This window comes from Oncorhynchus masou, chromosome 23 (assembly GCF_036934945.1).
Source record: "Oncorhynchus masou masou isolate Uvic2021 chromosome 23, UVic_Omas_1.1, whole genome shotgun sequence".
In the NCBI taxonomy this organism is placed as follows: Eukaryota; Metazoa; Chordata; class Actinopteri; order Salmoniformes; family Salmonidae; genus Oncorhynchus; species Oncorhynchus masou.
The window spans coordinates 37,580,160-37,607,907 of NC_088234.1; the positions used below are offsets into that span (position 1 = coordinate 37,580,160).

At 45.0% G+C, this 27,748-nt stretch overlaps 1 protein-coding gene across 1 annotated transcript in view; it reads right to left on the minus strand.

Moving 5' to 3' along the window:
* The window catches only part of LOC135510777 (actin-binding LIM protein 1-like), a 160,874-nt gene that overhangs the window by 20,973 nt on the left and 112,153 nt on the right, over positions 1-27,748 (minus strand). The window contains exons 3-14 of the mRNA XM_064931987.1: positions 27,011-27,194; positions 25,672-25,784; positions 19,659-19,785; positions 19,255-19,348; positions 11,591-11,678; positions 11,314-11,378; positions 7,859-7,936; positions 6,751-6,909; positions 6,390-6,434; positions 6,249-6,284; positions 5,836-5,962; positions 3,333-3,440 (exon numbers count right to left, since the gene is read on the minus strand). Coding sequence (XP_064788059.1) covers positions 3,333-3,440; positions 5,836-5,962; positions 6,249-6,284; positions 6,390-6,434; positions 6,751-6,909; positions 7,859-7,936; positions 11,314-11,378; positions 11,591-11,678; positions 19,255-19,348; positions 19,659-19,785; positions 25,672-25,784; positions 27,011-27,194 — 1,224 coding nt within the window. The remainder of the gene's footprint in view (positions 1-3,332; positions 3,441-5,835; positions 5,963-6,248; positions 6,285-6,389; positions 6,435-6,750; positions 6,910-7,858; positions 7,937-11,313; positions 11,379-11,590; positions 11,679-19,254; positions 19,349-19,658; positions 19,786-25,671; positions 25,785-27,010; positions 27,195-27,748) is intronic.

A 27,748-nucleotide genomic window follows, 5' to 3' on the forward strand; every position in this document is an offset into this window, starting at 1 on the left:
AATTATCCAATGTTGACCTAAATGACTAATGATGATAAATACAATCCACCTGTGTGTAATCAAGTCTCCGTATAAATGCACCTGCACTGTGATATTCTCAGAGGTCCGTTAAAAGCGCAGAGAGCATCATGAAGAACAAGGAACACACCAGGCAGGTCCGAGATACTGTTGTGAAGAAGTTTAAAGCCGGATTTGGATACAAAAAGATTTCCCAAGCTTTAAACATCCCAAGGAGCACTGTGCAAGCGATAATATTGAAATGGAAGGAGTATCAGACCACTGCAAATCTACCAAGACCTGGCCATCCCTCTAAACTTTCAGCTCATATAAGGAGAAGACTGATCAGAGATGCAGCCAAGAGGCCCATGATCACACTGGATGAACTGCAGAGATCTACAGCTGAGGTGGGAGACTCTGTCCATAGGACAACAATCAGTCGTATATTGCACAAATCTGGCCTTTATGGAAGAGTGGCAAGAAGAAAGCCATTTCTTAAAGATATCCATAAAAAGTGTTGTTTAAAGTTTGCCACAAGCCACCTGGGAGACACACCAAACATGTGGAAGAAGGTGCTCTGGTCAGATGAAACCAAAATTGAACTTTTTAGCAACAATGCAAAACATTATGGTTGGCGTAAAAGCAACACAGCTCATCACCCTGAACACACCATACCCACTGTCAAACATGGTGGTGGCAGCATCATGGTTTGGGCCTGCTTTTCTTCAGCAGGGACAGGGAAGATGGTTAAAATTGATGGGAAGATGGATGGAGCCAAATACAGGACCTTCTGGAAGAAAACCTGATGGAGTCTGCAAAAGACCTGAGACTGGGACGGAGATTTGTCTTCCAACAAGACAATGATCCAAAACATAAAGCAAAATCTACAATGGAATGGTTCAAAAATAAACATATCCAGGTGTTAGAATGGCCAAGTCAAAGTCCAGACCTGAATCCAATCGAGAATCTGTGGAAAGAACTGAAAACTGCTGTTCACAAATGCTCTCCATCCAACCTCACTGAGCTCGAGCTGTTTTGCAAGGAGGAATGGGAATAAATTTCAGTCTCTCTGTGTGCAAAACTGATAAAGACATACCCCAAGCGACTTAAAGCTGTAATCGCTACAAAGTATTAACTTAAGTGGGCTGAATAATTCTGCACGCCCAATTTTTCAGTTATTGATTTGTTAAAAAAGTTTGAAATATCCAATAAATGTCATTCCACTTCATGATTGTGTCCCACTTGTTGTTGATTCTTCACAAAAAAATACAGTTTTATATCTTTATGTTTGAAGCCTGAAATGTGGCAAAAGGTCGCAAAGTTCAAGGGGGCCGAATACTTTCGCAAGGCACTGTAAAGCATAGTTAAAGCATACAGCAGACAAGAAGCATACCAGAGCATACAGTATGAACCATATGCAACTCTGAGTTTGGTACAGCTACAGATTCACTCTGTTTGTCCCTATCATAACACAGTAGATGAGGATGAGGACACATCTTAGCATGTAACCAAACAGCATCAAAACACAAAAGACCATAAGACACGTTTTATCCAAAACAATTGGCAGATTAATGCTAACTAGATGGATGCTGAAAAATGTTTCTCATCAAACCGTAACCCGTCCCTAATCCTACTAATCTCAACCAACAATGTTAGTAACATACTGTAGCCATGAGGTAATATGAGACCTAACCATAGGATGCAGGCCAACCTGGTCTCAGAGCATTTCGTATTATTCTGTATGAAACTCCATTTTGTATGATATTTTACGTTTAGTATGGTATGTGTTAATTTGTGGATGTTGTAACATAAGATAAATTGCTAATTACAATTTGTATTATACATTATAAATTCACTAAACATACAATATGTTAGGAATTTGCTAAATGTATGATATGTTACGAATTCTAGGTAGGTGGCTAGGTTGCTAACGTTAGCTCGGCTAGGGGTTAGGAGTTGATTTAGGTTAAAGGGTTAGAGTTAGCTAATAGGGTTAAGGTTAGGGGAAGGGTTAGTTAACATGCTTAGTTGCAAAGTAGCTAAAATGTAGTAAGTAAAAGTTGAAAAGTTGCTAATTTGCTAAAATGCTGAAGTTCTCCATGATGAGAGTTGAATTCGCAACCTCCGCGTTGCTAGATGTTCGCATTATACTCCCACCCATCCACCCTACTTTCATTTGTGCCTTAAGTAACCATATGTTTTATGTAACCATACCAAACGTAACATCTCATACTAATTTGAATGTCCAGGATTTATATTTACAATGTTACGTCTAGTCTAGGAGACGAGGCTGTGCAGGTAGACATAATGGACATGTATCATTAAACAGGCAAATTGTCAGTAATGTGACTTGGGTGGAACATTTCAAAGTTTCTCAATGCTGGAAGGGGAGCCTGAGTGAAAAAGTTTGGGAACCTCTGGTCTAAGTGAACTAGGCTGCATGTCTATATCATGACAGCAGAAGAGACGTCTCTAGCCTGGTCCCAGATCTGTTTGACAGTCAGTTGGTAAAAAAGACACAAACAGATTTGGGACCAGGCTAGTCAGCTTCTGACATTCACTTCACATCAAATGTGCATGGCAACAGTATACAGTGCCTAGAGGAAGTCTACATACCCAAAGTAAAATAAAAAATATATAAATGTTTATTAACTAATTAATAAATTAACTAAAACACAAATATTTATTGATTGCATATGTCTTTACATTTGTCAGCAGTGAACCATTTTTAATAAGATTCTACCAACTCTGCACAACTCTTATGGCAATATATCTCCATTGTTTTTGTCTAAATTGCTAAACGCTCAGTAAATGTGGTTGGAAATCATTGATGGACAGAAATATAAAAACGTAGTCTGAATGTCAAGCAGGAAAACTCAGGAAAACTCAACACTTTTTGGAAATCCATTCTGGTGTGTCTTTGGCATTAGAATTTTGACAAAAACAATGGATATACAGTATGTTGCCATAAGCGTTGTGCAGAGTTGGTAGAATCAAATTCAAAATCACTCACAGCTGTAATTGCTGCCAAAGGTGTTTTCGCCAAGTTTTAACGCTGGGGTGTGAAGATACGTTTGTTATATATTTTAAATTAATTTAGAAAATGTTTTATAATGTTTCTTTCACTTTGAATGTAATCCCTTTCAGATCAAATTTAAGGCAGTGCAAGGGGTGTGTAGACTTTCACTAGGCATTGTATAGGGGCTGAAGAATGTGGTAGGGACATGAGTAGTTTAGCGATAGCGTATAAGGCATTAAGACTTGAATGAGGTGACACAGCTTGCCTTGGTAGTGGGGAGTGTGGAGGGACCATGGGGACTAGGGCCCTGTCTTACCTTGGCTATGGGGTAGAAAGTGATGTCTGAAAGGGGAGGTGGGGCGGGAGTCACTATGGCTGTTACTGCACAGGTCAGAGCAGAGCTTCTGCATGCCTGTCAGAGTTTCTGCAGGGGAGGGGAGGTGAGAGAGGGGAGGGGGGGACAGAGCCGGTGGTGAGACACCACCACAGGTAGGGTGGGGAGGGAGATGTGGAGGGGATATGTGAGAGAGACGTGGAGGAGAGGTGGAAAAGGAGGAGGGAGGTGTGGAATCGAGGAAGAAGTAATACAGTCAGTAGACATACCATCACAGATAAAGACAGGGAGGGAGGCAGGGAGAGAGGGAAGATGTGGAAGAAAGGTGAGAGAGGAAACAGACCCAGTGGACACCACCACCAGAGTTAGGAAGGGAGAGAGGGGGAGGTGAGAGAGGGTGAACGAAAAGAAGGGGGAGATAATCGGAATCATGTAAAAACTAGAAAACAACAAACTTGGAGGAAAAACTATTTGAAGGAGATGGGGATAAGGAATAAGGAAAAAGTGTATTACGAGATACACCTTCAAATGAAAAAACGGTGTGTATATGAATTGCATTAATAAACTATAAACTATATATACAGAGGTTGCAAAAGTATTCATCCCCCTTGGCGTTTTTCCTATTTCGTTGCATTAATGGATATACACAAAATAGTCCAAATTGGTGAAGTGAAATGAAAAAATAAGTTGTTTAAAAAAATTCAAAGAAATAAAAATTTAAAACTGGTGCGTGTATATGTATTCACCCCTTTTGCTATGAAGCCCCTAAATAAGATCTGGTGCAGCTAATTACCTTCAGAAGTCACATAATTAGTTAAAAATAGTTAACCTGTGTGCAATCTAAGTGTCACATGATCTCAGTATATTTTCATCTGTTCCGAAAGGCCCCAGAATCAGCAACAACACTATGCAAGGGGCACCACCAAGCAAGTGGCACCATGAAGACCAAGGAGCTCTCCAAATAGGTCAGGGACAAAGTTGTGGAGAAGTACAGATCAGGGATGGGGAATAAAAAAATATCAGAAACTTTGAACATCCCTCAGAGCACCATTAAATACATTATTAAAAAATTGAAAGAATATGGCACCACAGCAGACGTGCCAAGAGAGGGCCGCCCACCAAAACTCACGGACCAGGCAAGACCAAAGATAACCCTGAAGGAGCTGCAAACCACCACAGCGGAGATTGGAGTATCTGTCCATAGGACCACTTTAAGCCGTACACTCCACAGAGCTGGTCTTCACAGAAGAGTGGCCAGAAAAAAAGCCATTGTTTAAATAAATAAATAAATAAGCAAACACGTTTGGTGTTTGCCAAAAGGCTCCCCAAACATATGGAAGAAGGTACTCTGGTCAAATGAGACTAAAATTGAGCTTTTTGGCCATCAAGGAAAATGCTATGTCTGGCAGACCCAACACATCACCACGAGAACACCATCCCCACAGTGAAGCATTGGTCACTGGTCAGAATTGAAGGAATGATGGATGGTGCTAAATACAGGGAAATTCTTGAGGGAAACCTGTTTCAGTCTTCCAGAGATTTGAGACTGGGACGGAGGTTCACCTTCCAGCAGGACAATGACCCTAAGCATACTGCTAAAGCAACACTTGAATGGTTTAAGGGGAAACATTTAAAAGTCTTGGAATGGCCTAGTCAAATCCCAGACCTCAATCCAATTGAGAATCGGTGGTACGAACCCATCCGACTTGAAGGAGCTGGAGCAGGTTTGCCTTGAAGAATGGTAAAAAATCCCAGTGGCTCGATGTGCCAAGCTTACAGAGACACACCCCAAGAGACTTGCAGCTGTAATTGCTCCAGAATGTGGCTCTACAAAGTATTGACTTTGGGGGGGGGGGGGGGGGGTGAATAGTTATGCATGCTCAAGTTTTCATTTTTTGTGTTATTTCTTGTTTGTTTGATAATAAAAAATATTTTGCATCTTCATAGTGGTAGACATGTTGTGTAAATCAAATGATACCAACGCCCATAAAATGTATTTTAATTCCAGGTAGGAAAATAGGAAAAAATGCCAAGAGGGGTGAATACTTTCGCAAGCCACTGTCATTAATAATAAATAAATATTTCATTATTCAATTATTTTACATTTAAAGTATTTATAAGGAATATTCATTCAAGTTTGTAGTGTTACCAGGGTGGTCAGTGAAGATGTGAAGAGTAAAGATAAAAGAGGACATCAACAGAGCAGCTGCAGTGGGGAGTTAAGATTACGGTGGGGTTAAGAAAGAGTGACAGGCATGAATGTTACTCCTGTGAGTTGTGAACAAGTGGTATTGTGTTCTTGTCAAAATCGCAAGGGAATAGTGGAGAGAGTCAGTGCCTACTGTATTTATCAGACTATTTTCAATTCTTTCTCCTGTGCAACCTGTAAAGAGTAACAATACAAATCACACATGCTCGCACACACGCACACATACATACACACAACTACACAGACAGACACACACACACACACACGCACACTCACCTGGTCTGTGAAAATGCTGCGGTGAGCGTGACAACGGGGTGTAACTATTGCGATTGTAGACGTGTGATCCGATAGAACCCTGACTGGTGGACCTCTGGAGGATGCGTTCCCTCATGTCATAGCAGCCCTAACAGGGACAACACAGTGACCTCACCTGCCAAACTATCAATCCAAGGAGCTTCTCTTCATTATCAGCCACAGAAGCTGTCTCTCTGCAACACAATTAAGTTATTCTATTCTATTCCTCCTAAACGCTAAACAAGAGTATTATGGTGTAATGCGGTACTGAGATACAGTGTTCTCTTTTTTACTTTCAAGTTTTGTTTTTGAAGCAGATGGAATTACATCGCAGCCACTGTCAAGTAAAGATTAATATAAATCAAACCACTGACTGTCTTGACACAGGCACTCACCTCAGCAGACGGTGTAGGTGACATGTGTCTTGAGGACTGAAAAAGACAACATTTATTAATATCAACATCCAACATTACCATACTGTAAGAACAGACACACCAAAACCATGTATCACCAATGATAATAATTGGGTGCCTTACCTTGTCGTCTGGCATGGAGGAACGCTCCCTTCTCGCAGTATGGAGCTGTGGACACAGAAGGTGACTCAGCAAACTGAATGTGAAAGGATTTACACTAGACTAAACATGAAATGCACTAAAAGTGTCAGCCTTCCACCCTGCAACAACAGACATACTTTCCAGGGTGGAAAGATGGAAGAAAGATGACTTAAGATTGCATGATTTATGCATCACAGACGTTTTCTTTCAAACAAATACTTACCCAGCTCCGATTGTAACTTCAGAATGCAGGCTCATTCATTTTTACATGATGCGTCACACACACACACACACATGCATGCAAACACACACAGACGTTCATGCATGGTTTCATTCTAATTACCTCTCCCACACTCTCCCTCCTCTCCTCCCTCTCATCCAGGGACATGGTGTACAAAGGCTCATAGGTAATCAGATCAGGGTGCTCTATGTCATAAATGGCTTTGACTTTGGGAATGGCGGCTAGGTCCCTGTAATCAAGGATCTCATTGTCTACTTTTGCCTAGGGACACAGACAGACAGACAGACAGACCGACAGACAGACAGACAGACAGATCGACACATACATAGAGACAGAGCGAGAGAGGTTATACACAACTAAAAGCACACATCTACCGAGACAGGTTAGCATTAGCAAGTATTAGTGGTCAGTAGGGTTGCAAAATTCCTTGAACTTTCCCCAAATTCTCAGGTTTTCCAGAAATCCCATTTGGAGGATTTACAGATTTGCTGCCTATTCCCTCTTGACTGGATCTTCCAACCAGGATTTGTGGAATACCTGGGAATTTTGGGAAAGTTACAATCAATTTGCAACGGTCTATAGAATAACTATTAGGGAGTCTGATAAGCCTAGGGCCCCTTCTGTTTTACATGAAGTAAGGATTGGCAGTAAGGGTACAGAAACATGAACAATGTAAGGGGAAACAGAAAATCTATGTACCGGTATGAAAAAGGAGTAAGACAAAGTTTACACAGGGAGTCACAATTTATTTTAAGCTTCGTTAGGGGAGAAGTGGCCTAAATTCTAAAAATAGAAGCAGCACATCCAGCCCAGTACGTGTGTGAAGGTAGATGTATGTTTGCCTGGCTCCCCAGACTCCCTGCTCCGGCCAAACGCTATGCCACGCCCATAGACGTTAGTTTATTCTCCGCAATGAGTCTGGATTTTAGTACCTCCCCGAACCTTCACCGAATGCGAAGCACACTCTGGTTGGGCCAGAGCCAGAACACGTGGGTAAAAGGTCCGGTTTTAACGTTCATCATTTGCTTTAATACTCTGATTGGTTAGAGACCATCCAATCGCTGATTACTTTGTTTTGTACAACACCCCTCGTGCCCCTACTCACCACAAACTACTTCAATGATAGTAGTCTCAGACTAAAGATTGCAGCAGAGCAGTGGAAAAATTGAATGTGAGTCGCCAGGCAAGATATACGGTAGATAGAACTCACATATATGGTATGACCCGGTGAGCCAGGTATGCTTGAACCAGGTCTGGAACAGATACTCTCGGACGACGACCTCGAAGGCTGTAAGAGGAGAACTGTTGGTTACATTATTGAACAGAAATGGGATATGTCAAGACAACATCTCTCGGTGCAAGTTCAAGGGCATCTCTGGGCTAGCTTTTAGTTATCTTTCAGTTGGCTCATGTCATCTCATCCTTTTTCAATCGGCATTGCAGGAAATTCTAGGGACAGCCCCAACCAGGACTCAAACACGGGTCCAGTGACACCTGTTCGTATCTCTTACTGTTACACCAAGAGATCCTAACCTCTTGACGAGGTTGCTAGGTGTTGGGTTCAAGTTGCTACAGCATTATGTTTGCCCCCATTGCAATTGATGAGTGAAATACACTACATGACCAATAGTATTTGGACACCTGCTGGTCGAACATCTCATTCCAAAATCATGGCCATTAAGATGGAGTCGGTCCCTGCTTTGGTGCTATAACAGCCTCCACTCTTCTGAGAAGGCTTTCCACTAGATGTTGGAACATTGAGGCGGGGACTTGTTTCCATTCAGTGATAAGAGCATTAGTGAGGTAGGTCACTGAAGTTGGGCGATTAGGCCTGGCTCACAGTCAGCGTTCCAATTCATCCCAAAGTTGTTAGATGGGGTTGAGGTCAGGGCTCTGTGCAGACCAGTCAAGTTCTTCCACATCAATCTCGACAAATAATTTATGTATGGACCTCGCTTGTGCATGGGGGCATTGTCGTGCTGAAACAGGAAAGGGCCTTCCCCAAACTGATGCCACAAAGTTGGAAGCACAGAATATGTCATTGGATGCTGTAACGTTTCCCTTCACCGGAATTAAGGGGCCTAGCTCGAACCATGAAAAACAGCCCCATACTATTCCTCCTCCATCAAACTTTACAGTTGGCACTATGCATTCGGGCAGGTGACGTTTTCCTGGCATCCGCCAAACCCAGGTTCTTCCATCAGACTGCCAGATGGTGTAGCGGGATTCATCACTCCAGAGAATGCATTTCCACTGCTCCAAAGTCCAGTGGTGGCGAGCTTCACACCAGTCCAGCTGTTGTTTGGCATTGTGATCTTACTCTTGTGTGCAGCTGCTCGGCCATGGAAACCCATTTCATGAAGCTCCCGAAAAACAGTTCTGACATTGCTTCCAGAGGACGATTGGAACTCGGTAGTGAGTGTTGCAACCGAGGACAGACGATTTTTACACACTACACGCTTCAGCAATCGCCGGTCACGTTCTGTAAGCTTGTCTGGCCTACCAGTCACTGAGCTCTTCAGTAAGGCCATTCTACTGCCAATGTTTGTCTATGGAGAGGCAGGGCTGTTTGCTTGATTTTGATACACCTCTCAACAACTGGTGTGGCTGAAATAGCCGAATCCACTAATTGGAAGGGGTGTCCACATATTTTTGTATATATAGTGTATGTCAACTCAATCACTGCGTCATCAACAGGGGGGGAAAAGACACCTTGTTCAACACCTAACTTTGTTTTAGAAATTCCATGAGAAGATGCTTTTTTGTCACATACAACAGATACTACTTGCAGTGAAATGTGTTGTTTTACAGGGTCAGGCATAGTAGTACGGCACTCCTGTAGTGAATTAGGAATAAGTATCTTGCTCAAGTGCACATTGACAGATTGTTTACCTTGTTGGCTCGGGAATTTGAACCAATGACCTGTCTGGTACTGGCCCAGCGTTCTAAATGCCCCACATTGTCACACCTCATATGACAAGTAGATTAAATCTTTAAATAAAATACAAACACATAATCTCGCAATGTCGTCAATAAATGTCCTTAATACTGTAAATACCACATGCCTTCTAATGGGAAATGCAGAATTCAGATGGAAACAACAGTCCTGAATTCATGTATTGATTGAATGCAGCCATTGACATGAATCATGTTTTCACAACCACATGGTTACTATAAATGGGGTCTTTTTACCCCTTTTTCTCCCCAATTGGTAGTTTACAGTCTTGTCCCATCGCTGCAACTCCCGTACGGAATTGGGAGAGGAGAAGGTCGAGAGCCATATGTCCTCCGAAACACGACCCCACTGCTTCTTGACACACTGCTTGCTTAACCCAGAAGCTAGCTGCACCAATGTGTCGGAGGAAACACCGTACACCTTGCGACTTTGTCGGCGTGCATGCGCCCTGCCCACCACAGCAGTCGCTAGAGCATGATGGGACAAGGACATCCTGGACGGTGAAACCCTCCCTTAACCCAGACGATGCCTGGCCAATTGTGCGCCGCCTCATGCAGTGCATTAGGCCGTTGCGCCACTCGGGAGGCCTTAAATGGGGTATTTTTAAAGAGTAGTTTGGGTGAAAACAACCATTAATTTATTGTTTGATATTTCTTTGCATGGTCCGAATTACAAGTGGACTGGGCACCCCCACAACAAATTGGATGCCCGCAAGAGCCATTGGGTATCCACAAGAGTCAATATATAATTTGAACACTGTTCATGTCTACTCCTCAAATATGTCTGTGTCTTTAGCCCATGCTCCTTCTACGTGAGGGCGATACAGGTGTATGAGATGTAATGTGCAAATGTGTGTAGCATTTTAACACTGCAGGCTGGCTCCAGCAGGGTGCAGCACACAGCGCATCATGTCCTATGACCTATGCAACATCGTGGTGAAAGGAACACAGGATGATGCCATCGCATAGTCAATAGCGAATACAGTACCTGCCTTTCTGTTTTGTGGAGGAGTAATAGTGACGGAGGCAACAGCTGTGGAGGAAGGGAAGGGAGAGGGGGGATTCACAGGAAGTCACACACACATTGGCTCTCCAACCTGACTTAGATGGAGCCCATTCAGCTGGCCAGATCACAGTTCACCAAGGTTGGGGTCAATCCCATTTCAATTCAGTCAATTCTGGCAGTAAACTGGCATTTTAATTCCAAGTACATTTTTTCTCAATGCTTTCCAATGAGAACTTGTATGTTTTTTATCAACTCTTTCCAATGAGAAAATGTCTGCTTACTTTCTGAATTGACTGAATTGAAATGGAATTGACCCAAAAACCTGCAGGTCACACGCACGCAACCACCACAGAGCAAAGGACACTCACACACTACATACACCGGTAGACATAGGATTAAAGGGGGAGAGAGGCATACCGTAGGTGTCTGTGTGATCACTGAATGATCACTCCCTATCCCTTCTCTTTGGCTCTAACCCTTTGATGTTTTCAGATATGTGGTGTCTGGGTAGGTATAAGCACTGTAGTGGTGGATTTTCCACCTTATTATTTCCACCATTAAATCCACCAAATCTGCAAACAGGTTTAGGGCCAAGCGGACGGGATATAGGGGGCAAATTAGGAGTGGCTGACAGAAGAGACACTTGCACAGTGCAAAAAAGGTCAAGGTACAAGAGGTAGTTAATGGGCAGATGTATTTCCTACCCGTTCCCTATGTCTTTCCTCTGTTCTGGTTGTGTTCTTACAGCCAGGGTGCCACACTGTTGATCCTGTGGAAGAGAACAGAGACAGATGGTATTAGAGAACAAAGACGACCAAACGTAACCTGGTTCCAGATCTGTTTGTGCTCTCTTGCCAACATTTATGATCAAACCTAAGAGTTGGCAGTACAGCAGGCCAGGGACCATGCAAAACCAACCCAACGATACCGTAATAACCCGTAAAATGCTCCACGTATAATTTCAGCCCAATTTCAGCTCACCTTGCAGGTACATCTCTTCTCCTTCTGTGAACATCTGGTTGCACCTGCTGCATCGTGCACAGCTGGGGTGGTAGTGTTTGTCCCCTGCCTGGAAACACACAGAGATGTAATTGACATTTTAGTCCTTTAGCAGACATTATTATCCAGAGCTACTGACAGAAGAAATTAGAGTTAAGTGCCTTATTCAAGGGCACATCAGCAGATGTTTCACCAAGTCGACCCGGGGATTCAAACTAGTGACCTTGCTGGCCCAACTCTCTTAACCGCTAGGCTACCTTCCGCCCTCAGGAGAATCCAGTTGAGTTTAACACAATATGCTTTCTTACATAATGAGTAGCATGCCACGGCTCAAATCGAATCAAATGTTATTGGTCACATACACATGGTAGCAGATGTTAATGCGAGTGTAGCGAAATGCTTGTTCTTATATGTATGAGCAATGGCCGAGTTGGCCAAGTTGCAATAGATGGTATAAAATACAATAGATATGAGATGAGTAATGTAAGATATGTAAACATTATTAAAGTGGCATTATTTAAAGTGACTAGTGATCTATTTATTAAAGTGGTCAATGATTTGAGTCTGTAAGTAGGCAGCAGCCTCTCTTTGTTCGTGGTGGCTGTTTAACAGTGATGGCCTTGAGATAGAAGCTGTTTTTCAGTTTCTCGGTCACAGCTTTGATGCACCTGTACTGACCTCGCCTTCTGGATGGTAGCGGTGTGAACAGGCAGCGGCTCAGGTGGTTTTATTTGATTTTTTAAATGTATTTCACCTTTATTTAACCAGGTAGGCCAGTTGAGAACAAGTTCTCATTTACAACTGCGACCTGGCCAAGATAAAGCAAAGCAGTGCGACACAGACAACAACAGAGTTACCCATAAACAAACATACAGTCAAAAACATAACAGAAAAATCGAAGTACAGTGTGTGTAAATGTAAAAGATTAGGGAGGTAAGGCAATAAACAAGCCATAGACACAAAATAATTACAATTTAGCATTAACACTGAAGTGCTAGATGTGCAGATGATGATGTACAAGTAGAGATACTGGGGTGCAAAAGAGCGTAGAGGATAAATAACAATATCGGGATGAGGTAGTTGGGTGTGTTATTTACAGATTGGCTGTGTAAAGGCGCAGTGATCGTTAAACTGCTCTGACAGCTGATGCTTAAAGTTAGAGAGAGAAATATAAGACTCCAGCTTCAGTGATTTTTTTTCAATTTGTTCCAGTCATTGGCATCAGAGAACTGGAAGGAAAGGCGGCCAAAGGAAGTGTTGGCTTTGGGGATGACCAGTGAAATTTACTTGCTGGAGCGCGTGCTACGAATGGGTGTTGCTATGGTGACCAGTGCGCTGAGATAAGGTGGGGCTTTATCTAGCAAAGACTTATAGATGACCTGGAGCCAGTGGGTTTGTCGACAAAATATGTAGTGAGGGCCAGCCAACGAGAGCATAGAGGTCGCAGTGGTGGGTAGTATATGGGGCTTTGGTGACAAAACGGATGGCACTGTGATAGACCACATCCAGTTAGTATGAGTAGGGTGTTGAGGGCTATTTTGTAAATGACATCGCCGAAGTCAAGGATCGCTAGGATAGTCAGTTTTACGAGGGTATGTTAGGCAGCATAAGTGAAGGAGGCTTTGTTTTGCGAAATAGGAAGCCGATTCTAGATTTAATTTTGTATTGGAGATGCTTGATATGAGTCTGGAAGGAGAAGTCACAGTCTAACCAGACACCTAGGTATTTGTAGTTGTCCACATATTCTAAGTCAGAACCGTCCAGAGTGGTGATGCTAGTTGGGTGGGCGGGTGAGGGCAGCAATCGATTGAAGAGTATACATTTAGTTTTACTTGCATTTAAAAGCAGTTGGAGGCCACAGAAGGAGTGTTGTATGGCATTGAAGCTCGTTTGGAGGTTTGTTAACACAGTGTCCAAAGAAGGACCAGATGTATACAGAATGGTGTCGTCTGCGTAGAGGTGGATCAGAAAATCACCAGCAGCAAGAGTGTCATCATTGATATCTACACAGAAAAGAGTCGGCCCGAGAATTGAACCCTGTGGCACCCCCATAGAGACTGCCAGAGGTCCGGACAAAATGCCCTCCGATTTGACACACTGAACTCTATCTGAGAAGTAGTTGGTGAACCAGGCGAGGCAGTCATTTGAGAAACCAAGGCTATTGAGTCTGCCGATAAGAATGCGGTGATTGACAGAGTGTGGGCTTGGACAAGTTGCTGCAGGAGGTGCTGAGCTGTTGGCCGGGGTAGGGGTAGCCAGGAGAAAAGCATGGCCAGCCATAGAAAAATGCTTGTTGAAATGATCTATTATCGTAGATTTATCGGTGGTGACAGTGTATCCTAGCCTCAGTGCAGTGGGCAGCTGGGAGGAGGTGCTCTTATTCTCTATGGACTTTACAGTGTCCCAAAACTTTTTGTAATTAGTGCTACCGGATGCAAATTTCTGTTTGAAAAAGCTAGCCTTGGCTCTCCTAACTGACTGAGTCTATTGGTTCCTGACTTCACTGAAAAGTTGCATATCGCGGGGCTATTTGGTGCTAATGCAGTACGCCACAGGATGCTTTTGTGTTGGTCAAGGGCAGTCAAGTCTGGGGTGAACCAAGGGCTATATATGTTCTTAGTTCTAAAACAATTTGAATGGGGAATGCTTATTTAAGATGGCGAGGAAAGCACTTTTAAAGAGCAACCAGGCATCCTCTACTGATGGAATGAGGTCAATATCCTTCCATGATACCCGGGCCAGGTTTATTAGAACGGCCTGCTTGCTGATGTGTTTTAAGGGGTGTTTGACAGTGATGATGGGTGGTCGTTTGACCACGGAAGCACGCAGGCAATGAGGAAATGATTGCTAAGATCCTGGTTGAAGACAGCAGAGGTGTATTTAGAGGGCAAGTTGATTAGGATGATATCTAAGAGGGTGCCCATGGTTACAGATTTAGGGTTTACCTCGTGGGTTCCTTAATAATTTGTGTGAGATTGAGGGCATCTAGCTTAGATTGTAGGACGGCCGGGGTGTTAAGCATATCCCAGTTTAGGTCACCTAACAGTACGGTCTCTGAAGATAGATGGGGGGCAATCAATTCACATATGGTGTCCAGGGCACAGATGGGGGCTGAAGGGGGTTTATAACAAGCGGCAACGGTGAGAGACTTGTTTCTGGAAAGGTGGATTTCTAAAAGTAGAAGCTCGAATTGTTTGGGCACAGACCTGGATAGTATGACAGAACTCTGCAGGCTATCTCTGCAGTAGATTGCAACTCTGCCCCCTTTGGCAGTTCTATGTTGTCGGAGGATGTTATAGTTAGGGATGGAAATTTCAGGATTTTTGGTGGACTTCCTATGTCATGATTCTGACATGGCTAGGACATCAGGGTTGGTGGAGAGTGCTAAAGCAGTGAATAAAACTTCTAATGTTAACATGCATGAAACCAAGGCTTTTACTTTTACAGAAGTCAACAAATGAGAGATCCTGGGGAATGGGAATGGTGCAGGGGGCTGCAGGGCCTGGGTTAACCTCTACATCACCAGAGGAACAGAGGAGTAGTAGGATAAGGGTACCTCTAAAGGCTATAAGAACTGGTTGTCTAGTGCATTTGGAACAGAGAGTAAAAGGAGCAGATTTCTGGGCGTGGAAGAATAGATTCAAGGCATAATGTATGTAGGCACAAGGTATGGTAAGATGTGAGTACAGTGGAGGTAAACCTAGGCATCGAGTGACGATGAGAGAGGTTTTGTCTCTAGAGGCACCAGTTAAGCCAGGTGAGGTCATCGCATGTGTGGAGGGTGGAACAAAAGGGCATATTTGGCAGGACTAGGGGCTCACAGTGAAACAAGACAATAAACACTAACCAAAACAGCAATAGACAAGGCATATTAGGAAGAGGCATGTGTTGCCGAGTTATCATGCGGTTCAATGAGTAGCACTAGATGAGTCAGGGAGCCAATTCCGTAGTCGCTGCTAAGCTAGGCGAGCTGGAGACAGCTAGCGGGCTGGGGATAGCAGATGGGCATCCAGCGACGTCGCAACGGAAGAGCCTGTTGAAACCACCTTGGACGGTTACCTCGGCAGACCAGCCAATTAGCAACAGTGGTATTGTAGCCCAAGAATTGGCTGGTGGACCTCTTTGGCTAGTTGGGAGATGGGCCTAGCTCAAGGCTAGCTCCAGGCTAACTGGGGCTTGCTTCAGGACAGAGACGTTAGCCAGGAGTAGCCACTTGGAGAGCAGCTAGCTCGCTGCGATGATCCGGTGTAAAGGTTCAGAGCTTGCAGTAGGAATCCGCAGATGTGGTAGAGAAAAAGCAGTCCGATAGGTTGATATCGCGTTATTCAGACTGGCAGGAATTGACTGGCTTGTTGCTAGTTAGCTGGCTAGCTTCAGAAGGGGGTTCCGGTTCTATAGTATAAAAATTGCAGATCCGTACCACATCGGGAGAGGCGGGTTGCAGGAGAGTATATTCAGTCCGTAGATGTAAAGTGAGATTAAAATATATACGAAATATATACGAAGAAAACAATTTCTACACGGGGCAGGACGAGACAAAAACACACATCCGACTGCTACGCCATCTTGGTTGTTGACCTTGATTATATTTTTGGCCTTCCTGTGACATCCTGCTCCAGGTGGTGCGTTGTGCAGACCTCACCACCCTCTGGAGAGCCCTGTGGTTGATGGTGGTGCAGTTGCCATACCATCAGGTGATACAAACCAACAGGATGCTCTCAATTGTGCATCTGTAAACGTTTGTGAGGGTTTTAGGTGACAAGCCACATTTCTCCAGCTTCCTGAGGTTGAAGAGGTACTGCTGCGCCTTCTTCACCACACTGTCTGTGTGGGTGGACCATTTAAGTTTGTCCGTGATGTGTACACCAAGGAACTTAAAATGTTCCACCTTCTCCACTACTGTCCCGTCGATGTGATATAGGGGAGGTGCTGCCTTTGCTGTTTCCTGAAGTCTACTATCATCTCCTTTGTTTTGTTGACGTTGAGTGAGAGGTTGTTTTCCTAACACCACACTCTGAGTGCCTTCACTTCCTCCCTGTAGGCTGTCTTGTTGTTGTTGGTAATCAAGCCCACTACTGTTATGTCTTCTGCAAACTTGATGATTAAGTTGGAGGCGTGCATGACCACGCAGTCATGGGTGAACAGGGAGTACAGGAGGGGGCTGAGCATGCACCCTTGTGGGGCCCCAGTGTTGAGGATCAGCGAAGTGGACATGCTGTTTCCTACCTTCACCACCTGGGAGGCGGCCCGTCAGAAAGTCCAGGACCCAGTTGCATAGGGCGGGGTTGTGCCCCAGGGCCTTAAAACGTCTTATGGCTGCAGGGGCAGTATTGAGTAGCTTGGATGAAAGGTGCCCAGAGGTGCCCAGAGTAAACGGCCTGCTCCTCAGTCTCAGTGGATAATATATGCATATTATTATTAGTATTGGATAGAAAACACTCTGAAGTTTCTAAAACTGTTTGAATGATGATGGCCGTTTTCTGTCGAACCGTCTGGTTTCACAGCGTCTCAGAATGGAACTTGAATGGTAGACTATGGGAGGAGCGGCAAAAACAGCCACCGGTTTGAATTGGCTGATCTCTCAGTCCATCACCATCTAGCACAACTCATACCATCTAGCGCCACCCTCCCCTACATTGTGGACTTCAAAGCACAAGCAGCACAATTAATCTTAGAAATAGTTTTCACGTATATACTTTTTTCATTTGTGCTTCCCCAAAATAATATGGTTAAAGTGATAGAACATTTATTTTTGATTGACGATCTAATACAACTGTCACAGGCTAGCTCATCCTCGGTTTCCACTAGCTTCCATTGCCACAAAGTCAGATTCAAAGTCAAAATTGGCTACAAAAATGTGCTTTTTGGTCTTAATTTAAGGTTACGGTTAGGCATAAGGTTAGCAGTGTGGTTAAGGTTAGGGTTAAGGTTAAGGTTAGGTTTAAAACAGATTTTAAGAAGATACATTTTAGAAATAGGCAGGTTTTAATATGCAGCCGTGTGATTCGGTCAGAATTTGAATTGAGTAGCATGTCACTCATTAAATCCACACCCCCTAAGGTCCAAACATTCCCACACTGTTGAAAGGCTCTATGCGCCAACAATTTGAGCCTGGAGATGAGGTTAAAATGATATACATATACAGTCAACTGATTAAATCTACCTTTGATTTACCCATTCATCCAGGCATACCACAAAGGGTTCACTGTCAGTCAACATGCCTTCATATATAGGAGCTATCCTCCCTTTGTGCTAAAGTAAAGTTAACAGTATCCTCCCCTGATATTGCACAGGGGGCTACAGTACTTTCAAACTGTATAATGAGGTGCTTTGCATGCACAGCAACATGTCACACAAGCTATTAGGAACAGGACACTGAACAGAAGAACGGAGAAGCAAACAGCCCCTGACCAACCACCCTTCCCACTCACCAGTAAGCTAATAGACAAGTGCCAATTCACAGGTATGGGGCTATGGCCTTGAAAATGTGGATTTTCATAGTTCATTTTCAGGCTTGGCAATACCTGTAAGAGTTGGCTGGATCATACGCACATCTGAATAAGCTACAGTATAAAAAATGTCATTAGATACATTGCCGGTGACTCTTTAACTATCCCTGTTGGTCCAGGACCACCCTCCAGTCCAGGCACACACACAAACTGCGCTAAACAAAACCATAGTGTCGATATGTGTCTACACAAAAACGATGAATCTTTAGCAGAACTGTGAAATGCTCTTAGGTAATCCATTGATACATCTTCTGAATACAGGACTGCGCCAAATAGTCACTGACACAAATTAGTTATGCTAAAGGTGAATTATTTTTGTGAACACACACTTATAGACATTGGCCACAGGCAATGGCCAAATCCATTGGGAATGAAACAGAGTAGCGATGGCTCCATTACTGTCAGTGCATCCAGAGTAGAACAAAGCAGCAAATCTGTCTGCCTTATTGTGTGACAACTCATTCTGTTTGCCCCTCTCCTATCTGCTTCTGTCATTCCACCCTGCATTTCTCTGATGTTCTCTCTTTCCAGCTATATGTTCTTTCTCTCTCCCTGCCATAGTAGTGGCCAGCCTGTCTGCAGACAGAGATGCAATCGGACTATGAGTTATGGCAGGGGTTCCCACATTTTTCACTCAGGCCCCCCTTCCAGCATTGGGAAACATCCCGCGCCCCCATCTATGCGCACCGGCCACGCCTATTTCTATAGGCACAAGCACTGTTCATGACACAAACTGTTCACACTCCTCTTGTTGGGGGAGTGAACATTTTGCAATTTTAAAGCATATCTCCTGGAATTCTACACATTTTATCATGGGGTTCAGAGAAAATGTTGAAGTTTTAAAGCTGATTTGTGACTCAAATATTACAACAAAATCTATGGGATAAAAAAACCTAACTCAAAAACATTAGCTGACATGGGCTAGTTGATCTGGACATTTCTGACAAGCTATAAATAGCTCTCTAAGGTATGCAATGACTGACATGACAAGATGTCATGTCACCTTGTGCATTCTACTATTACAACTTTCAAGAGTAAGTTGAACGTCAGACAGAGTTCGGCTCTCTCTATGTGTTAAACCAATCAGCCAATTGGTGACAAACAGGGGGAGGAATGAAAGTTAGGTGATTGGCTTACCTCCAGCACTTTGCCTGTGATAAACTGCTGGCAGGCTTCGCATTGAACCCCAAAATGGACCTGGTAGTCCTTCTCACAATAGGGTGTGCCATCCCTGTGCAGAGAGAGAGGTTAACACAGACTGCATTAGAATAGGATAGAATAGAATTGTGTATTTCACTGTGTCTGCAAGTATACTGTGTTTCACTATGTGTGTAATAGAACAGAATAGAATCGAACAATGTCTTTCACTGTGTCTGCAAGTTTACTGTGTGTATGTTGTGTGCATTAGAATAGATCAGATTAAAATTAAATAGAATATAATAGAATAGTGTGTTTTCCTTTGTCTGCAAGTATAATATGTGTGTATTTCACTATGTGTGCAAGCATGTCATGTGTATAATAGTTGTTTCTTTTAGACTTACTTGCTGATGTACTCCCCAGTGAGGACTTTTTGACATGCCTTACACTTGAAGCAGCCCAGGTGCCACTGTCTCTCCAGAGCTAATAGAGCCTGACCATTCTTAATGTCTCTACCACAGCCTGTACAGCCTGTAAAACACACACACACACACACACACACACACACACACACACACACACACACACACACACACACTAATGGGGGTGCGTGCTGGTGTCAGGGAAGTCTGAGGCAAGAGAACGAAATTGGTATAAATGGAGATATTTAACTTCTTGGATATAGGGGGCGCTATTTTAATTTTTGGATGAAAAACGTTCCCGTTTTAAACAAGATATTTTGTCATGAAAAGATGCTTGACTATGCATATAATTGACAGCTTTGGAAAGAAAACACTCTGACGTTTCCAAAACTGCAAAGATATTGTCTGTGAGTGCCACAGAACTGATGTTACAGGAAAAAAACAGATAAAAATACAATCAGGAAGTGCCGCATTTTTTGAAACCGCCTCATGGCAATGACTCCTTATATGGCTGTGGAGGAGCTAGGAGTCAGCTTACCTTTTCCACGTTTTCCTCAAGGTGTCTGCAGCATTGTGACATATTTGTAGGCATATCATTGGAAGATTGACCATAAGACACTACATCTACCAGGTGGTTGCTTGGTGTCCTCAGTCGCAATTATTGCGCAATCTCCAGCTGCAGTATTTTTCCGTTTGCCTCGGATGAGAAACCGACTGCCAGGAACAATTTTTCATCGAATAGAATTGTGAAAAACACCTTGAGGATTGATTCTAAACAACATTTGCCATGTTTCTGTCGATATTATGGAGCTAATTTAGAAAAAAGTTTGGCGTTGTAGTGACTGCATTTTTGTTGTTTTTGTCTTAGCCAAACGTGATGAACAAAACGAAGCTATTTCTCTTACACAAATAATCTTTTTGGAAAAAATGAACATTTGCTATCTAACTGAGAGTCTCGTCATTGTAAACATCCGAAGTTCTTCAAAGGTAAATGATTTTATTTGAATGCTTTTCTTGTTTTTGTGAAAATATTGCCTGCTGAATGCTAGGCTTAATGCTATGCTTGGCTATCAATACTCTTACACAAATGCTTGTGTAGCTTTGGTTAAAGCATATTTTGAAAATCTGAGATGACAGTGTTGTTATCAAAAGGCTAAGCTTGTGTTTCAATATATTTATTTCATTTAATTTGCGAATAGGAAACGTTGCGTTTGGTAATGAGCTTGAGGCTACGATTACGCTTCCGGATATGGGATTGCTCGAAGCTAGAGGTTAATAAATGCTTACAAACTCCGAAAACAAACATACAAAATAAAGAAAGTGGGTAAAAACCCATCACACACCATAACATACTTGGCACCAATACATACAACAAACAATTCCCGACGAGGACATAGGCGAAAACAGAGGGAAAATATACAACATGTAATTTAGAGAATTGGAACCGGGTGAGTGTGAAAACAAGACTTAACAAATTGGACATGAAAATGGATCGGCGATGGCTAGAAGACCGGTGACGTCGACCGCCAAACACCGCCCGAACAAGGAGAGGAATCGACTTCGGTAGAAGTCGTGACAGTACCCCCCCCCCCTTGACCAGCGGATCCAGCAGTGCGCTGACACTGGCCTCGGGGACGCCCCGGAGGGCGAGGCTCAAGGCAATCCGGACGGAGATGGTGGAAATCCCTTCAGCATAGAAGGGTCCAACACGTCCTCCTCCGGAACCCAGCATCTCTCCTCCGGACCGTACCCCTCCCAGTCCATGAGGTACTGAAGGCCCCTCGCCCGACGTCTCGAATCCAGGATGGATCGAACAGAGTACGCCGGGGCCCCCTCGATGTCGAGAGGGGGTGGAGGAACCTCCCGCACCTCAGCTTCCTGGAGTGGACCAGCCACCAGCGGCCTGAGGAGAGACACATGGAACGAGGGGTTAATGCGGTAATCGGGGGGAAGCTGCAACCTATAACATACCTCGTTCACTCTCCTCAGGACTTTAAATGGCCCCACAAACCGCGGATCCAGCTTCCGACAGGGCATGCAGAGGGGCAGGTTCCGGGTTGCGAACACCGGGACCTCACTGCGGTGATGGTCTGCGCCAACTTTCTGAAGATGGACATGGGCGGCATCCCATGTCTCCTACTCGCGCCGGAACCAGTCATCCACCGCAGGAGCTTCGGTCTGGCCAAGGAGTCAGAACCGGCTGATACCCAAACATACACTGGAAGGGAGAGAAGTTAGTGGAGGAGTGGCGGAGCGAGTTCTGGGCCATCTCTGCTAACTTCCACGGACGGTTCTGGCAATAAGACCTCAGAAATCTACCCACATCCTGGTTAACTCTCTCCACCTGCCTGTTACTCTCGGGGTGAAAACCCGAGGTAAGGCTGACCGAGACCCCCAAAAGTTCCATGAACACCCTCCAGACCCTCAAAGTGAACTGGGGACCCCGATCAGACACTATATCCTCAGGTACCCCATAGTGCCGGAAGACGTGAGTAAAGACGTGAGTCTGTAGGGCTGTAGGGAGACCGGGCAAAGGGAGGAGACGAGGATCGTGGTTTTTCCCTGTGGAGGTGGAAGGTGGAAGATCGGTTATTAAATCCACCGACAGGTGCGACCACGGCCATTGTGGAACGGGCAGGTGTTGTAACTTACCTTTGGGCAGGTGCCTAGGAGCCTTACACTGGGCGCACACGAAGCAGGAGGGAACATAAACTATCACATCCTTAGCCTAAGTGGGCCACCAGTACTTCCCACTAAGACAGCTCACTGTCTGACCGATCCCAGGACGACATGTGGGCCCTAAAGATCAGCCGGTTGCGGACAGCAGACGGAACGTACAGACGCCCAGCTGGACACCGAGGGGGAGGGGGCTCTGCACGTAATGCCCGCTCAATCTCCGCATCCAGCTCCCACACTACCGGTTCCACCAAGCAAGAGGTGGGGAGTATGGGAGTGGGATCCATGGAACGCTCCTCTGTGTCATAACTCCGGGACAGTGCGTCTGACTTAACGTTTTGGGAACCTGGTCTGTACGAAAGGGTGAAAACAAAACGGGTGAAAAACATGGCCCACCTTGCATGGTGAGGGTTCAGTCTCCTCGCTGCCCGGATGTACTCCAGATTGCTGTGGTCAGTCTAAATGAGAAAAGGGTGTTTAGCCCCCTCAAGCCAATGTCTCCACGCCTTCAAGGCCTTGACTACGGCCAACAGCTCCCAGTCCCCCACGTCATAGTTTTGCTCCGCCGGGCTGAGCTTCTTCGAGAAGAAGGCACAGGGACGGGGCTTCGGTGGCGTATTTGAGTGTTGAGAGAGCACCGCTCCTATCCCAGCCTCGCACGTGTCCACCTCCACTGTGAACGCCAGAGGGATCCGGATGGGCCAGCACGGGTGCCGAGGTAAACAGAGCCCTTAGTTGCACAGAAGCCCTGTCCGCCTCAACTGACCACTGCAGACGTACAGTACCCCCCTTCAGCATTGAGGTAATGGGAGCAGTCACCTGACCAAAACCCTGGATAAATCTCCAGTAGTAATTGTAGTAATTGTAGTAAAAATCGCTGCACCTCCTTTACCATGGAGGGAGTCGGCCAATTACGCACGGCTGAAATGCCGGAAAACTCTCCGTCTCCACCCCTGATGTGGAAATGCAATACCCTAGGAAGGAGATGGCTTGATGAAAGAACAGGCATTTCTCAGCCTTGATGTACAGGTCATGCTCCAACAGGCGACCAAGCGCTTTGCGCACCAAGGACACATGCTCGGCACGTGTAGCGGAGAATATCAAAATGTCATCAATATACACCACTACACCCTGCCGGTGCAGGTCCCTGAAAATCTTGTCTACAAATGCTTGGAAGACTGAGGGCGCATTCATCAACCCGTACGGCATGACGAGGTACTCATAGTGCCCAGTGGCGGTACTGAAAGCCGTCTTCCACTCATCTCCCTCTTAGATACGTACCAGGTTGTAAGCGCTCCTGAGATCTAGTTTGGTGAAGAAGCACGCCCCGTGCATTGGTAGCGGGTAACTATACCTCACCGTGATCTGATTCAGACCCCAATAGTCAATGCACGGGTGCAGATCCCCATCCTTCTTCTTCACAAAAAAGGAACTTGAGGAGGCGGGTGATGTGGAGGACCGAATGTACCCCTGACGCAGGGATTCTGAAACATATGTTTCCATAGCCTCCATCTCCGCCGGTGAGAGGGGATACACGTGACTCCTGGGAAGTGCAGCATCTACCAGGCGGTCTTTCGCACAATCGCCCCATCGATGAGGTGGCATATTCAGGGGGAATGCGCACGGTGGAGACCTGGTCTGGACTCTCCACCGTTGTAGCACCAACACCTACCGGAGCACTCTCGCGACCACCCCATGAGAGCCCTCTGTGGCCAAGAAACAGTGGGGTTATGAAAAGCTAACCAGGGTAGGACCAGCACCACGGGAAACGCCGGAGAGTCAATGAGGAAGAGACTAATTCTCTCCGTATCACCCCCCCCCGCATCACCATACCCAACGGTGTGGTGACCTCCCTAATTATCCCTGACCCTAATGGTGAACGGGGAAGAGCACATCCACGGGAAAAATGGGGGTCCCTAAACTATGAGCTGACGAGCGCCTTATGCTGGGAATATGGAGAAAACTCAGGAAAAGTGATAGACACAAACATATGTGCAACAGAGGGCTCTGAGAGAGAATTGTACAAGCTCACCTGGTGTGATGCCAGAGTGCCCTGCCTGCTGCCTCGATTCTCAGAGGAACAAACCCGGCACCGACCGGCAGTGTGACCTCTGAGGCCACAGATGCTGCACAAGCGGGAACCCCCTCCGGTCTCCCTGCTCACCGCCCCTCCCAGCTCCATAGGTATCGGAGAGGGGGTGCGGGAGGATTGAACCACCAGTTACTGATCGAGACATCCATGAGTAGCCAGCAGGTTGTCCAGCCGGAAAGACAGGTCCACCAGCTGGTCGAACGTGACGGTGGTGTCTCTTCAGGCCAGCTCCCGATGGACGTCCTCACGCAGACTGCAACGATAATGGTCGATCAGGGCCCTGTCGCTCCATCCCGTGCCAGCAGCCGGGGTCCGAAACTCCAGGGTGAACTCCTGGGTGCTCCTCGTCTCCTGCCTCAGATGGTAGAGACGCTCACCCGCCGCTCTTCCCTCGGGCGGGTGGTCGAAGACTGCTCGGAAACTGCGGGAGAACTCCTCAAAACTTGTCCAACGCCGCATCTCCCTCTCTCCATACTGTGTTGGCCCACTCCAGGGCTCTCCCATGCGCTCAAGAGAGAACCCGGTTGTGCTGGTGGAGGCGCTAGAAGAACTCCCTGTCTCTCCCAGTGGTCCATCGTCTGGACAACGCGATCCATGGCAACGCCAGGATGGTGAAGCATAACTGCATGCTCCTGGATGCGCTTCTCCACCTCAATGGCCGGGGTACCCTCTCCTGCTGACTCCATAGCAAGGTCGGAGATTCTGTAATGTGGTGCGTGCTGGTGGCAGGGAAGTCAGGCGCAGGAGAATGAACTTGGTAAATCGGAGCTGTTTAATAAACATCAAAACTTCCGAAAACCAAAGTATACAATATAACAAATAGAGGGTGCAAAACCTGTCGCACAACAGAAATAACAATAAACACCTACATACAACAAACAATCTCTGACAAGGACATGAGGGGAAACAGGGTTAAATACACAACATGTAATTGAAGGGATTGGAACCAGGTGTGTAGGAAGACAAAACCAATGGAAAAAGTAAAAATGGATCAATGATGGCTAGAAGGTTGGTGACGTCGACCGCCGAACACCGCCCGAACAAGGAGAGGGACCTACGTCTGCGGAAGTCGTGAAGGTAGTTTACAGAGTTCTGGTGTTTATCACTAACAATGGGTTACACACATATGAACTCAAATAAATTTGTTGGACATTTTTGTTTGAGTGTTAGTTCAATGTAACTAAGCTATTCACAGTACTGTACGGATAGTGGAGACAGGCTACTCACAGTTGGAGTCGATGATGTCTTTGCCGGGTCCTGGGGATGTGGGCTGGACACAGTACTGACACAGACAGTCTTTGCCATTGAAGGTGACCCTATCCCCAGCAGGAAACGGTCGTCTGTGGGAGAGACAGACAGATACATGGACTAATGGTCAGACACCAAACAGATACAGATGGATAATGTAGCACAGGTCACATTAGGGTATGTGTGGCTGAGAATATCCCATGTATTGAGTAACAGTGTATAATTCTATTTGTTTAACTAGGCAAGTCAGTTAAGAACAAATTCTAATTTTCAATGATGGCTTAGGAATAGTGGGTTAACTGCCTTGTTCTGGCACAGAATGACAGATTTTTACCTTTTCATCTCAGGGATTCGATCTAGCAGCCTTTCGGTTACTAGTCCAATGCTCTAACCACTAGGTTACCTACCACCCTGTATGATGATGTGAACGTGTTTCAGCATTGTTGGAGTGACCCTTTTCAAAGACCAAAGAAATTGATGTAGATAAGAAGATGCAGTCAGGTTGATAAGAAGAGTACAATAAGGTGAACAATAAGAGTAATGAGATAGATAATGAGTAATTCTTCTAGCTCTTGACCAGGGCTCCTTTGAAAAATAGATTCTCAACAGTACTCTCCTGAATAACTAACATGCTGACTAGACCGAGTACGCACGTGTGTCCTCGTGCTCCATCGCACGCATGTCAATTTTGTCCATCCATACCAGACGATACCAACAAACTCTGAACCAACTTTATTAATTTGGGGACAGTTCAAAACGCATTAAAAACAATCATGGCCATTTAGCAAGCTAGTTTGCTGTTGCTACCTAGTTTGTCCTGCTATATAAACATTGGGTTGTTATTTTACCTGAAATGCACAAGGTCCTCTACTCCGAAAATTAATCCACAGATAAATGGGTAAACCTAGTTACTTTTCTAGTAATCTCTCCTCCTTCATTCTTCTGCTTTTTCTTATTCTTCTTTGGACTTGGCGGTTGGCATCCAACTTTAAGGTGCATTACCACCACCAACTGGACTGGAGTGTGAACCTCAGTTCATCTTTCAATCACCCACGTGGGAATATGCTCCTAAAAACCAACGAGGAGATGGGGGAGGCGGGACTTGCAGCTCTTCAAGCGTCAAAAATGTTACAAAGTTCTGTTTTACGCACTTTAGCAGTTTGGATTAAATGATTGAATAACATATGTAAATTTATTCTGCAACGCTCACACACATAACGCAAGCAGTATGGTCAGCATGTAAGGGATACATACAGTTCCAAAATAGGAGAATGCACTTCAAAATAAGTGTCTGTAGGTTTCAGGTGAGGGTTCTTACTTGCAGATGGTGCAGACGAAGCAGGCAGGGTGGTAGGTCTTGCCCAGAGCAGTGACGACCTCTCCCTCCACAAAGTCCCCACAGCCATTGCAGCGCGTCCCGTGCATTCGCTGGTAGTCCAGGGTACACAGGTAGTCTCCATTCTTCATGAAGAAGCCTCCCTGAGCCAGGTCACAGCCACACACTACAGGGACACAAAAACAGTCAGTAAGTCATGCTATTCTCTACCCTCCTTCCATGCATCCATCCAACCATCCATCCATCCATCAACCTATCTATTCATCGACCCATCCATCCATCCATCCATGTGTGGGTTTTCCATGTGGATGTGTAGAAATGTGTGTTTGTATGTCCATTAGGCTACTGAATGTCACTCTGACAAAGGGTACGATAAAATAAAGTCAAATGCCAATGCCTCTGTGGATATGTAAGGTGAATTATTTATTGTGTTTCCAGAGACAAGAACAATATCTTCCACCTTCATTTGTAGAGATATGGAATATAAATAAATGATTAAGAAGGCCGCTCCTTGGGTCTTCCCATATGGGATTGCTACCAATGCTGTATTTTGCACTTGTAAATAATGAACAGCGAGCTGCAAATGTATTGGGAAAGTGACAAATGTGTTGTTGTATTGGCTCTGTACTCCAACACTTTGGATTTAAAAGGATACAATGGCTACGAGGTTAAAGTGCAGACTGTCAGCTTTAATTTAGGGGTATTTTTATCAATATAGGG